General features: G+C 42.5%; 2 protein-coding genes across 3 annotated transcripts in view; one reads left to right on the top strand and one right to left on the bottom strand.

The window, feature by feature from the left end:
- LOC308099120 (choline transporter-like protein 2) overlaps positions 1-6,879 on the top strand; it is a 44,447-nt gene extending 37,568 nt beyond the window's left edge. For both annotated transcript variants that reach the window (XM_080447724.1, XM_080447723.1), the window contains exon 22: positions 5,509-6,879. In XM_080447724.1, coding sequence (XP_080303850.1) covers positions 5,509-5,621 — 113 coding nt within the window. In that variant the 3' untranslated portion in view covers positions 5,622-6,879. The remainder of the gene's footprint in view (positions 1-5,508) is intronic.
- Positions 6,880-9,255: 2,376 nt separating this feature from the next.
- LOC308099616 (insulin-degrading enzyme-like) lies at positions 9,256-12,204 on the bottom strand (the record flags this gene model as incomplete). The annotated part of the gene is made up of 1 exon (XM_080448354.1): positions 9,256-12,204. One exon carries the CDS (start codon positions 12,202-12,204, stop codon positions 9,256-9,258), a length of 2,949 nt encoding a protein of 982 aa, XP_080304480.1.
- Positions 12,205-12,770: the final 566 nt, after the last annotated feature.

The raw sequence follows: 12,770 nt of genomic DNA, 5'->3' as shown, positions 1-12,770 counted from the left end.
TTCCACACGACCCCAGCACTCTGTGCTGCACGCACCATTTATTGTCTGTCACCTAAAGTAACACATTTTACTTCATGTACTACTTTGCAGTGGTGTAAAGTAACTAAGTACATTTACTTGTACAGTTTAAACGCTACTCCAGCAGCCCCAGGACAATATTTCTGTGCTAAAGTCTACTTTCATATCTGGCCAGGCGTTTGGTTCCCCCCAGAGCTTTGTGTCCAGGCCTGTCGGCCCTAAAGCCTGTGCATTAAAGGGATAGTTCACCCCCATAAACTTTTTTTCTATGGATTAGTCACCCCATGGAAACTTGAATTCATGGATATTTTTTTGTTTTTGTCGCATTCCTAAGCCAATAATTTGATGACGGACCGGTAGGCAGCGGTTCCGGTAGGAGACACAAAGGAGACTCTTTTGTGTCTCCTACCGGAACCATCAATCAATTGGCTTAGGAATGCGACAAAAAACAAAAGAATCTCCATTAATTCAAGTCTCCATGGGGTGACTAATCGATTGGAGAAAAAAAATGTCATTTTGGGGGTGAACTATCCCTTTAAGCCGGGCCTGTCAATGACTCCTGGGGGTCCCTGGACCCCACTTTGAGAACAACTGATACAAACGTCTCTAAAATCACCCAACTTAACCCTTTCTAACCTTTTTTAATTGCCGGTACTGGGTTTGTAATGCATGCGGGTGCCTTTTGGCTTGTGGTTCTGATTTTCTCTTTCTTTCTCTTCTCTTCTCTTTCCTTCCCACCTCCCTCAATTCATCTCCTCCATCTCTCTTCCTACTGCTTCTCTGACCGTCAACCTTTCATTGCTACATCCCCTTAACCCTAAAAACAAACAAACACACACGCACGCTACATTTACCCATTAAAAAAAAAAGGCGAGGACCTGGAGCGCAACGACGGCTCAGCCGAGAGGCCATATTACATGTCTTCCACCCTGCATGAGATCCTATGGGAGGACAAAGACCAGGTGAAGACAGAGGACCAGTTGTCTTCTGCTTCGCCTCAACCCCAGGCGGACGAGGACGAGCACGTCCAGCTGAGAGAGCAGCCCGCTCTGACTCAGCAGGACCACTCTGTGTAGAGCCGGTCCAACCTCAAAACCCCTTTTTGCATTTCAAGGACAACGCCCAGTTTGATATCTTTGACTGTCGGGGGCAGAAACCTCTTATCTCCATATTTTAACTTGTTTTGTTTTTTTTCGTAAATGAACGCCCCGCTTGATCATACCGCAGCGTCACACGGAAGCATCAAAAGTAGCAGATCGTTTCGAGCTTGTAGATCTGCTACAATTTTGCGATTTTTGAATTTGAATCCATGAAAAGTAACAGTTTTGGACATATGAGGTTTCCACCCGACAGAGAATATGCATTACGCCACGGACCCACCCGCCATTTTATACCGTTGTTTTTAAATCTCTGGAACCACAAGCTGCACTGAAGAATCCTCAGTTACAGACAGACCCGTAAGGGTCTATTTTGACCCTTGACCCCTCGTTGAGAACCAGTGTGTTTTTAGGGACGAGTAGCACAGCAGAGACGACGTCGGGCCATTAACCACTTAAACCCCTCTAGTCTTAGAGAACTGGACTTGTGAGCTTGTAGATCAGCTATTTTTTTTGTCTAATGATCCCGCCCCAGAATATGGACGCTGGGGTTTGAGTGGTTTGTTCAGACGGCAGATAAATCCGATTTCCTAATTACAATCTTCAGGACTGACTGGATTCCAGATTGGATTTGTGTATCCAGACATAGTCATCAACCTATCCGCATTGGTTATGGTGGTAACAATGCAACGACATAAATATCCGAAAAATAGCCGATCTACTGTACAAGCTCACACTCGTCACACGAGCAACACCATTGTACAGCAAAGTATAACATCTGGTTTAGGCCAGTGCTTTTCAAACGTTTTCATGTCAAGGACCCCCAAATTGACACTTAGTAGCCCGCGGACCCCCATTTGAAAAGATATGCCAGGGGACCCCCATAAGAGAAGATTTTTTTAACGGCTCTAATGGTGATTCTCAACCATTTTAATTTCAAGGACCCCCAGTTTGACATGCATTAGGCTACGGACCTCCATTTATTGGCATTGCTATCTCTGGGACCCCAATTTATGTTGTAAAATCAATGTTAATTTAACTCTGAGAGGGTACAAATGGAACCAAATGGACCCGTAAGGGTCCATTTGGTTCCGTTTGTACACTCTTGGTTCCTAACTATCATTTAGCTGGGGACCCCCTGGAACTCCCTCAAGGACCCCTTGAGGGACGAACTTGAGAATCAAGTTACATTTTCGCTTTTACATCCTATCAGTGGGTGGGAAACCCCTCCCATGATGTAAGAGCAAAATGGCTGCTGTGTCAATATGGTCAATGATGTAACATTTCCTATCTCTTTACCTAAAGCAGTGGTTCTCAAACATCTTCATGTCAAAGACCCTCAAATTGATACAGTATGTATTTGGCGTGGACCCCCATCTGAAAAGATGTTTTGACCATAAGAGAAGATTTGGCTTTTTTAAAATTTTTATAGCAGATCCCTAAGCTCACGTGTCGCATCGCGATGCATTGTGAACTTGCAGATCTGCTATTTTTGAATAGCTGAAAAAGTGTTTACACTGTTCCTTATTTTTCTTGGGACCCCCTGGAACCCCTCCCCCAAGGGCCCCCCGGGGATCCGTTGGGAACCACTGACTTAGAGTATGTCTTCCATATCTGAGAAAAGAGCGTTTGAGTGAAATCTCGTACATCGATGGCGGTCAGGAGGTCTGAAATGAGGCAAATTAGTTGTTGATGTGCTGACCTTTGATGAGCATACATTAGTTTGTTTAAATCCAAACGCAATTAAACTCAAAAGGAGGAAGGGTCCTGGTCAATGATCAAGGTTGCCGTTTTGGAAAGTTCCCTTTGACAAGTGACTAATGATGACCTTTTTTATTTTGTATTAGTGTCCTATGGGGATCGTTTGCTGCTAATGACTTTAGCTGGATAAGAGTAGATTTGTACCGTGAGCGAATATCATAAGTTAAAGCTGCAATCCATTAACTTTGTTTGTGAATAAAATGTTATTTTGACCAATCTACAATGGTCAAATCTGTACGACGTCGCTGTTAGGTGGAAAACCTTGTATGTCCAAAACCGTTCCTTTTTTAGTATTTAAAAAAAGCTTGTAGAGCTGCTATTTTCGCAACTTTTGTGCGTACACTCTTGTATGATCAAGTAGTAGGGCATTACTTTAAGGCAAATATGGAGATACAAGGTTTCTGCCTGAGAGCAACAATGTTAATACAATATAACTAGTGCATCTGCAGAGGTTGGAGGTGGTCTCCATACTCCTCAAGTTCAATTGAGACATTTTTAGAGCCTGTGTTCGGGTAGCAACAATACTGGTCGACAACTATTAAAAGTACTAACAAAATCTCTCCTGCCGACGCGGGATTAGTCCTGTCTTAGCTCGGCGGTAGACATTCCATCTCTTGTGCAGGAGACCTGAGTTCAAATCTCAGGAAGTAGGCTACATACTGTATACATCTTACGGATTGCAGCTTTAAAGGAAGAGCTAAGCTAAACTAACAGTGAAATCATTTTTTTCTCTTTGTGTTCCTACCACTGCCACTGGCCAAACTTGAAGTCACTTATGTGCCTAATTTACAGCGTCATTGTGGGTGGAATGTTTGCACTTTGACCTAAACCCCTTTCAAGTTCTATTGTTTAAGCTTGATGTGCTTAAATCCCTGTGTTTTACTGCTTGCGTTCCTGATGGCTATGTTTTTTATTAGTTTTTACAACTCACTACCATCAATGCACTATTTTTGTTTACTATTCATTACCTTTACTAAGCTATAAGTAATTTACACCTAGTAAATACATATTAGTGTCCTCTTTTTGAGACTAAAAGCAGTATTAAGATATAGCAACGTACTGTAATGCCTTTGTTACCTCTATGCCATGACATGTGTGTGCCTGACCTGGCAGACTGTTTTTATACATGTTAACCCATTAAGACCGGGAACGCATCTGCGTCATTTTTAGATTTCTTTGGCTGTTCAAAAATAGCTGATATACAAGCTCATAGCACGGCACCGAGTGCACCGTGTTTTTATAGTGTTTTGTAAAATGTTTTGTTCCAGGGACTCCCAGAAGCAAATATTTGAGTTATAAATGTTCGCTTTAAAAAAGATATATTCAAAGATTTGCACAAATGTTCACGATTTCTCAAAAATAGCAGATCTACAAGCTCGTAGCACGGCTCTATGAGCTTGTATATCTGCTATTTTTGAGTAGCCAAAGAAATCTAAAATGACACAGATGCGTTCCCGGATTGAATGAGTTAACTGAAGTCAGTCAGTCTGCATGAAGCTGAACATTTTTCAACTGCCCTAAAAATGCTGGACACGTGTCTTATTTGCATGCAGGCAGTGATATGTCAATTATTATTGATTAAAGTTCCCAGTGTCTCTGACGCTGCCTTTTACATTTTAATGTTAGGTTTTTTTTTTCTAAATGTGTGGAGTTGAAACAAGCAACGGTAACTTTAGCTGTACTTTCTTTGGATGAAAGGTTGTTATCTTGTCATATACTGTATATCTTTGCTGTCGGGCAGAAACCTCTTATCTCCATTTTTTTTTTTTTTAATACTTTGTTTTGTTTCGTAAATGAATGCCCTACTTTATCATACTACAGCGTCACACAAAAGCATCAAAAGTTGCTGATCCACAGGCTCGAAACGTGGCGAGAAGCGGCGCGTTTTTGAGCGTCGATCTGCTATTTTTACCGTTTTTGAATTTGAATCCTAAAAAGTAACTGTTTTGGACATGAGAGGTTTCCACCCGACAGACGATAATATACTGTATGAAAGAAATGCTCGTTTTGTGATGTTAGTTTCAAAATGTTGCAACATTAAATAACCCAGCTTACTGTACCTTTTTAACATTTTTGACCAATTCAGAAACCTTAGGTCTTAATAATTCAGCTCTAGTTGTATGGAAGTTCTAAGCGCTCTGATTTGTTGCAACCTCCAGCCACCATGCAGTCTCACTCATTTTTGGCCTGGGGCTCACCTCGCGTTTATCACAAAGTAAAGAAATATCAAACAAGGCAGTGCTGAATCAAGTTTCTGCATTCTCTGTTTCTTGTCCAAATGCGTGACACGGTGACAGTGTTTTTTCCAATTACTTTTTTCATTTATTATAATATATATCAGGTCTGAGCCTAAAGTCTCCAGACGTAAAAACGGATGATGATGATGATATACAAAAACAAAAAAGTAATTGAAAAAACACAGCCCTTTCCTTTGACAAGTGATTTTCAATGAATCTAACATGGTGAAAATGGAGTTTGAAGTTACAATGGGTTTATATAGGAAGCAATAACTGTCTGGGGTACACACAAAAGCCTGAGTATAGACCTTAAAATGACCCCGAACTGTTTTAAGGTGAAACCCTTTTAAACTGTTTGTAATTTCTTTAATCACTTTTTTTCCTTCTTTTTGTAGTGGAGGATCTTGAGAGGAACGACGGCTCTGCAGAAAGGCCTTACCTGATGCCAGAGAGCCTCCGCCAAGTACTCGACAAGAAAAACAAGCCCGAGCCTGCACCTGCAGAGTAGAGCACCCCCTGCTGTCATGGAGGTGCAAACGACTGGCAATGTTTGGAGTTTTAAAAAATCCATAATTATATATTTGGAGTGTTTTTTTTGTACAGTGTAATATGCCTTTTAAATAACAGGGTTGCGTAAGGAGCTCAGATCTGTTAAATCACCAAGTGCCTATGATGTGATAATCAGAAGTGTCGTCCGTTGTGTTATGTAGGTTGACTGCGTCACTATTGCATCGGTTCTCAAATGTTTTTAATTTCAAGGACCCCCAGTTTACTATGCATTAGGCCACTGACCCCAGACCCCATTTTGGCCCCCTTTCCACCAAATGAATGTTCTAGAACCGGTTCCGTTCTAGATTCTTGGAACCGTGGTGCTTTCTAGCGAACCGGCCTGCGTTTCCACCAGGTTTAAACGGAGCCACTGTAATCAAGGATACGTCATGAATCTGCATCTTCCAACCTGTAGAATATCTGACACGCCCACTTTGGTTCCCAGAAAAACCTGGTATTTTTTTGCTTCCAGTTCCGAACCAACTCTTAGGGTTCTGAACCTCCAGAGGAAACACCCTGAACTGGTTCAAAATTGGGCGGGAAAATAACCACTTTGAGAACCACTGCTCTACTGAACACATGTCAGCTCACCTCAGGTCACAATAAGGGGCCACGCCCCCCCCCCCCCCAAAATTTGAGTTTTAATGCTGCATGTCTCTGCTTTTTTTTTTTTATGAGCAAGACAAACGTGCTTTCATTGTTGTTAGGTAATAACATTTTATAGTTCTAGTGCATTTTCTAAAAATATTTTCATTTTAAATACAGTCAATAACCAAAAAATGTTACACACCTTTTGGTTATCACAAAAGTCTGTATGCCAATATTGGGGATTTAGTATGGTTATATTTTTATATTTTGAAGTATGTTGCATGAAGGTGTGCTCAGAATGTGATAATGAAGATATCTTAACTGTATACATAGCTTTTTTTTAAAAGGGCTCTGTAACATTGAAATGAATGCCTAACATTGTTACCAAAGCAATTTTGTTCCAAACTGCCTACCAAAGGTTCCTTGTTTGAAAGCATATCCAAACGACCCAGGCAGGAATCTGATGCAATATGTTTAGCATTTTAATCTGTGGAAGAAGTTTAGACTGAAGCTACAGAAATTAAACTGCCTTTTGTGGATACTCTTATCTGAGCAGTAAGTGTCATGTTTCTGGAGTTATCCTCCCTATTTTTATAGTGTTTTGTTAATAAACATTGTTTTGTATTTATCTTCTCTGTGTTAAGGTATTCCTACTACCTGTGTCACTTGTTACAAAAGCATTTATTGCACTATTCACTGCATGTTCCACGTTTGTCCACAGGATGGCGACATTGAGCTAAATTCACTGGACAGCAAAAGCCTAATATACTTATGCTTCGAAATTAGCAGATCTTACAAGCCAGCCTTGTGAGATAGTATTGTAGTCAGAGCTGCTATTTTCGACGCCAATGTATAAACCAGGCTTAACATAATGTGAATCCCATAAAAAGTTAATAATCCACCTTTTTGGACAAAAAGCCATGACATGCAAAATGGCAGCAGTTCAAACACGACCATGGTGTTAAATTAGCCTATGGCTATAATTAAAACTATACTGGCTGTCCTATCTGACAACGGAACACATGGTTGTAGAATAATGACCAGTTGTTGAAAGTAATTAAGTACATTTACTCAAGTAGCCTATTACTTAAGTACAGTGTTGAGGCACTTTTCTTGAGTATGAAGTACATTTTACTCTACTGCAGTAAAGTACAATTTTGTTCATACTGGAGGTTGAAGTACAAGTAATTTACCTAAGCACTGTCTTCTGAGGTACTTTTACTTTACCTACTCAAGGACTGCACTCAAGTACAATTGAGGTACATCCCTCAAAATAACTATAGAGTCCCCTCAGTCAACTGGTCCTGATTCTCAACACACCAGCATTAGACCCTCCATTACAGATTACACTACTAATAATCAGGACCATTCCAACAACCAAATGCAGTAAACAAAAATGAAATGAAACCATTTGATCAAATCAAAAACCCTGAAACTTGAATGCTCTCCGTCTCTACATATACAGTACACCATGGCAGAATATTTGACCACAATGGCAATTAAACTGAGAGGAATTCATGTTCTGAGTGCACAGCATGGATATCGAGACAGGCCAGCAAACCTGGCTGCCCAGAGGACAGGCTGTGCTCAGTGTTGCCAGATTCTGTGAGAGAAACAAGCAACCAGGTCTAGGAAAACCAGCCCAAAAGAAGCGACTATGGGCCACATGAGCACTTTAACATTGATGTGGAAAGGCTGGTGATGCGAGGTTACTTTAACATACATCAGCTATTTGAAAATAGCAAATCTACAAGCTTACAACGCGTCGCGATGCGACGCGTTGTAAGCTAGTAGATCGGCTATTTTCAAATAAAGTCTTGCGGGGAAATTATAATAAGCAGATCTGGCAACCCTGGCTGTGCTCTCACTGCAGTCAAGGAGTGGTGGAGACCTTATTTTTAACTCTATGGTGGAGACAGAGCGTCACTTGACCACATGTAATGATAAAGATACAAGAACAGAAATAAAGCAGATAATAGGAACAAACGTTCATTTTGTGATACAAGCGTGACATTTGGCGTGAACATTCCTCTGGGTCAACTCTTTGACTTTTTAAACCTGGCCATCCAAAAATCCAATATGTCATTTTTTAAGATGGCCGCCAAATCAAAAAGTCATATATTTATTGCACATTGTAGGAAATATTTCACCATTATAGATAGACAGATAGATAGTTTTTTTGTTATTTTATGTTTTGTTTAGTTTTTTCTATTATTATTATTATTGTATTTGTTTTTTTTAACTGAAGTGGCTAGAATAATTATGTCTAAAATGTATCAGTCAAATTCACAGCTGCTCATTGCTGTACAAGAAAGAGACAAAAACCTGCCAGTACAGCTTTGTTTGCAGGAGCATTTTTAGTAGAGTGATAGATGGATAGATAGGCAAAGGACAGATACTGACTGACAGCGATTTGTGGAATTTATAGTTAGATGTTGCTACCTTGTAGCCCAGGTCTCCCTTCTAAAAGAGATTGTTAATGTCAATTGGCAATGCCATGAGTTTTGGAGTTTTTTTTAAAAGATCAAAAGATCAAATGGTGGAAGATGAAGAAAGAACGCAATGCTGTATGCAGCTCAGGGAGGAGATTAGAAAGGCAGCAGAGTTATGAAGCGGTTGGACACCAAGGAGGGAGGAAAGGATTTGTACCGATTGGCTATAGACACAGCGGCACTGAGATGGAAAAGATGTGCAACAGGTTACGGTGATAAGGGTTAGAGATGGAAAAGTTCTAGCAAGCGAAGCCAGTTTGTTGAGAAGATGGAAGGAGTACTGTACTTTGAGGGAACGTATGTGTCAGGAGTTATTTGTGACAGAAGGGTACCAGTGAGAGGGAAGATCTATAAGACGGTAGTGAGACCAGCCATGCTGTAGGGCCTACGGCTTGGAAACGGTGGCACTGATAATAAGACAGGAGGCGCAGCTGGAGGTGGCAGAATTGAGGATGCTATGATTCTCATTAGGAGTGACAAGGAAGGACATCATCAGACATTACTAAATTAGGGTCAGCCCAGGTTAGAAGGTTTGGGGATAGAGCAAGAGAGGCAAGGTTGAGATGGAAAGAGAGGCAGACTCTTCTTGAACTCAGTGATGTCCTGCACTAAAGTAGGCTGCGGCAGGGACGGGGCTGGAGCCAGGTCGACATCATTCTGGGTAGGGAACTCGCCCACAATGGGGCAAGAATCCATCTCCTTAGAGAGAACATGCACAGACACTTTGTGTCTCTTGGGGGCATCTACTGCCAGCAGTTCTCTGTAGAACAACATCAGTTTTTCTTTTGTCAGAGTTTTCAGATAGGACACCTCAATGTTATCTCTGTCGAAATTATACTGCTGTGACGTTATCTCAGCCCAGTATGTTGCGCACTCTGCATACAGCATCTTGGGCTTGTCCAAACGGTGGACAGCCAGAGCCTGGATGTGGTTCTGGAAAGTCTCCTCGCTCATCTCCTCTATGGACGTCTCCATGGTGTGCAGGAAGGCCTCCACACGGCTCTCCAGGTAGTGTGGAGCCTTCTCTGACTGGATAATGAAGCAGAGGCCCTGGACATGATTGGCACGGCAGGTCACACTGCACACTATGTAGCCCAGCTGTTCTTTGGTGCGCAGTATATTGAAGCATGGCTCAGAAATTATCTGGCAGAATAACTCCAGCAGCATGTTCTCGTGAGTGTTCTCCATGCCCATCTGGTAGTAGATTTCAATGGCACAGTTGTTGTGCACTTCGTTCCTCTGCTGGTACACGTACCAGCCACCGTCTGGAACCTGCACTTGCCTGTAGCGAATCAGCTCGCTGGGGAGGAGGGGTTTGGTGTGAGCGTGCTCAATAAGAGTGTTCTCCAGTATCTGTATAGTGGCAAGAGCACACTCCTTGGTTATGTTGCCATGGAGAAGGGCTTCAATATGCAATCGTGACAGCAGCTGAGCTATGAAGACCTTGAGGCGTGGGATAGTGACATCATACAGAGTGTCTATGAGCTCATCTTTGGTCCAAGCAACCTCACTCATTAGCAGTAGGAGGTAGGACTCGGCGTGCTGGTGAGGCTCCCCTGCCCTGAAGTTATTCAGAGAGCGCATGTAAGCTTCCTTGATGATGTCAAAACGCTCCTTGTCAATCTCAAAATTGACCATCTTCTCAATGATTTTCTTCAGAAGGATTTGTTGCTTGTCGTTGTAGCCATTCAAAGACAGACACATCCCATAGGTAATTTGGAGGTTATAGCTCAAGCCAGCTAGCGCAGCTGCATATGCATATTCGTTGAGGGAGTCCTTGAAGAGCGCCAGGTATAAATATGTCATGTTAACATGCAAGGGGTTCACATACACAAACCGGCTGAAGAACACAAAGTTTAAAGAAGCCTTGGGCAAGAAGAACGTGTCATCCTGTTTGAACCACACCTTGCTCATGGCAGTGTCCTTGATTAAAGTGGGGAAGGCTGGGGAGTCTTTCTCCAGAGGGTAGATCTCAAATTTATTGGGAATGAACTCGTTCTTCATAGGTAACTTGAACTTGTCGTTGAGGTTGGCGTGTGCCCATTTCTGGATGACCTCATCAGAGATGGCCTCCTGTTTGTACTGTGTGCCATACCACTCTTCAATCCTGTCTGTCTGCCCTTCAAACGACTTTGACACCACCGTCACTCTGATATGCTCTGGTCTCAGCTTATCCAGCACCATCTCTATAAGATCAGGTTTGAAGTCCTCCAAAAAAGAGTCCCCCGTCAGAATCTCCTCCAGAGGGTAGTAGTGCGTATAAGCAGCCAGTTTGTAAGTGTAGCTGCCGGGCCACTGCTCTTGGTCCTTGAACCTGAAGGCCACTTTGTATAAATCCTTACACTCCTGAAAGACCCACTCCTGAGGTCCCTCTGTGCGCAGTTTCTGGATGTACTGGAACATGTGGAAGATGATGTCCTCTACGTGCAAGAGCCCCTCCTCAGTTAAATCCACATTGATGCTGAAGAACATGGATCCTCTCGCTCCTGCTCTTTCTCCTCCAACCAGTGTGTTCACCCAACCTTTGGCTTTGAGCTCAGACAGCAGACTTCCTGGACCCATGTGACCGATCAGATGTCCTAAATAGTGCCCTGGGTTAGACTTGTAGTACTTCTGCAGGTCTGGGATGGGGAAGGTCACAGACAGGTTCCTGATGTCTTTGATAGGCACCACTTTGTAGAATTGTCTGAGATGTTCCTCCTGGAAGGGATGCTCAGGAAAGTCTGGGATATGCACGTTCTTGTTCTCCACCTTTCCAAACAGACCAACCGCCATGGAGGTCAACTCGTCAAGTGACTCTCTTCCCAACACACAGAGTCCCATTATGTTGGAGGAGTAGAAGGTGGAGTGAAATTTCAGCAGCTCCTGGCGCATGTCAATGCCATCTTTAGAAGGTATTGTCTCAAGGGTCAATTTGTTACCTGTTCCAAATTTACTAAAGGGGTGGTCAGGATTGCCAGTGGCCTTCTCCAACTGAATCAACCTACAGGCATCATTCAGTAAGCCATTCTCATGCTCTGAGTCCACAGCGTTCACCTCCCGGTCCTTACAGCTCTCATCGAACAGCGGGCACAAGAAAAACTGGGCAAACCTATCCAGGGCTCCTTGCAAGTGCTCATGGGACACATCAAAGTGGTAGTTGGTGTGTTCTTCACTGGTGAAGGCATTGGAGCTGCCTCCGTGCTCGCTGAGGAACTGACTGTATTCATTTTCCTTGGGGTACTTCTCTGTGCCAAGGAACAGCATGTGCTCACAGAAGTGGGCCAGGCCCGAGATGTTTGCAGGGTCTGACGATGAACCTACGTGTACATCCAGTGCTGCTGCTGATTTGTCTGTGGTTGGGTCACTGATCAGCACAGCCTTTAATCCGTTGGTGAACTCCAGGCCTCTGTATAGATGCTTGTCCTCAGGAGAGTGAATAATGTCACTCACCACCCTATTTACTACAGCTGGGTCGGTCATTCTGAAGGGCTAGACTTTAATTTTAAGTATGTATTCCTCGATGCCCTTAAAAATGGAGCAGTTTTCTATACTATTCCAGTGGAATATATATTATTAAGTAATATATTACTAATTACTATTATAATATATTATTATAAAGTTGTGTTTGTTTTGTAAGTTAATTGTTTGTTTCGCAATCTCGTAATTGATCTTGATCATTCGGTGCCCACGAACTCTGCAGGGTCTTAACGCTTTACAGTATATAAATGCAGTTGAGCTCTTGACACTTGCCTCATCACTATGATGTCAGTCATGCCCAAATATGGAGTTCCATGTCAGTCTTGCCCAAATATAGAGATGCCCAAATGTGACTGTCACTCACCACCATATTTACTACCATCGTAGTCCCTTCTCTACCTTAAATTCTGTTAATTTAACCACTTAAACCCTCTATACTTGGTAAACCATTAACCAATCTTAAATAGCAGATCTACAAACTCACAACGCATCGTACGTGGTTGCAATACATTGCGAGTTTGTAGATTTGCCATGTTCTGCAAATGTTCCCCCGAGAAAATGGATGCTTG

Source organism: Gymnoscopelus braueri, assembly GCF_963280865.1.
Source record: "Gymnoscopelus braueri genome assembly, chromosome: 13".
NCBI lineage: Eukaryota > Metazoa > Chordata > Actinopteri > Myctophiformes > Myctophidae > Gymnoscopelus > Gymnoscopelus braueri.
The sequence above is the reverse complement of the archived record's forward strand: the minus strand, read 5'-3'. Positions and strand labels throughout refer to the sequence as shown.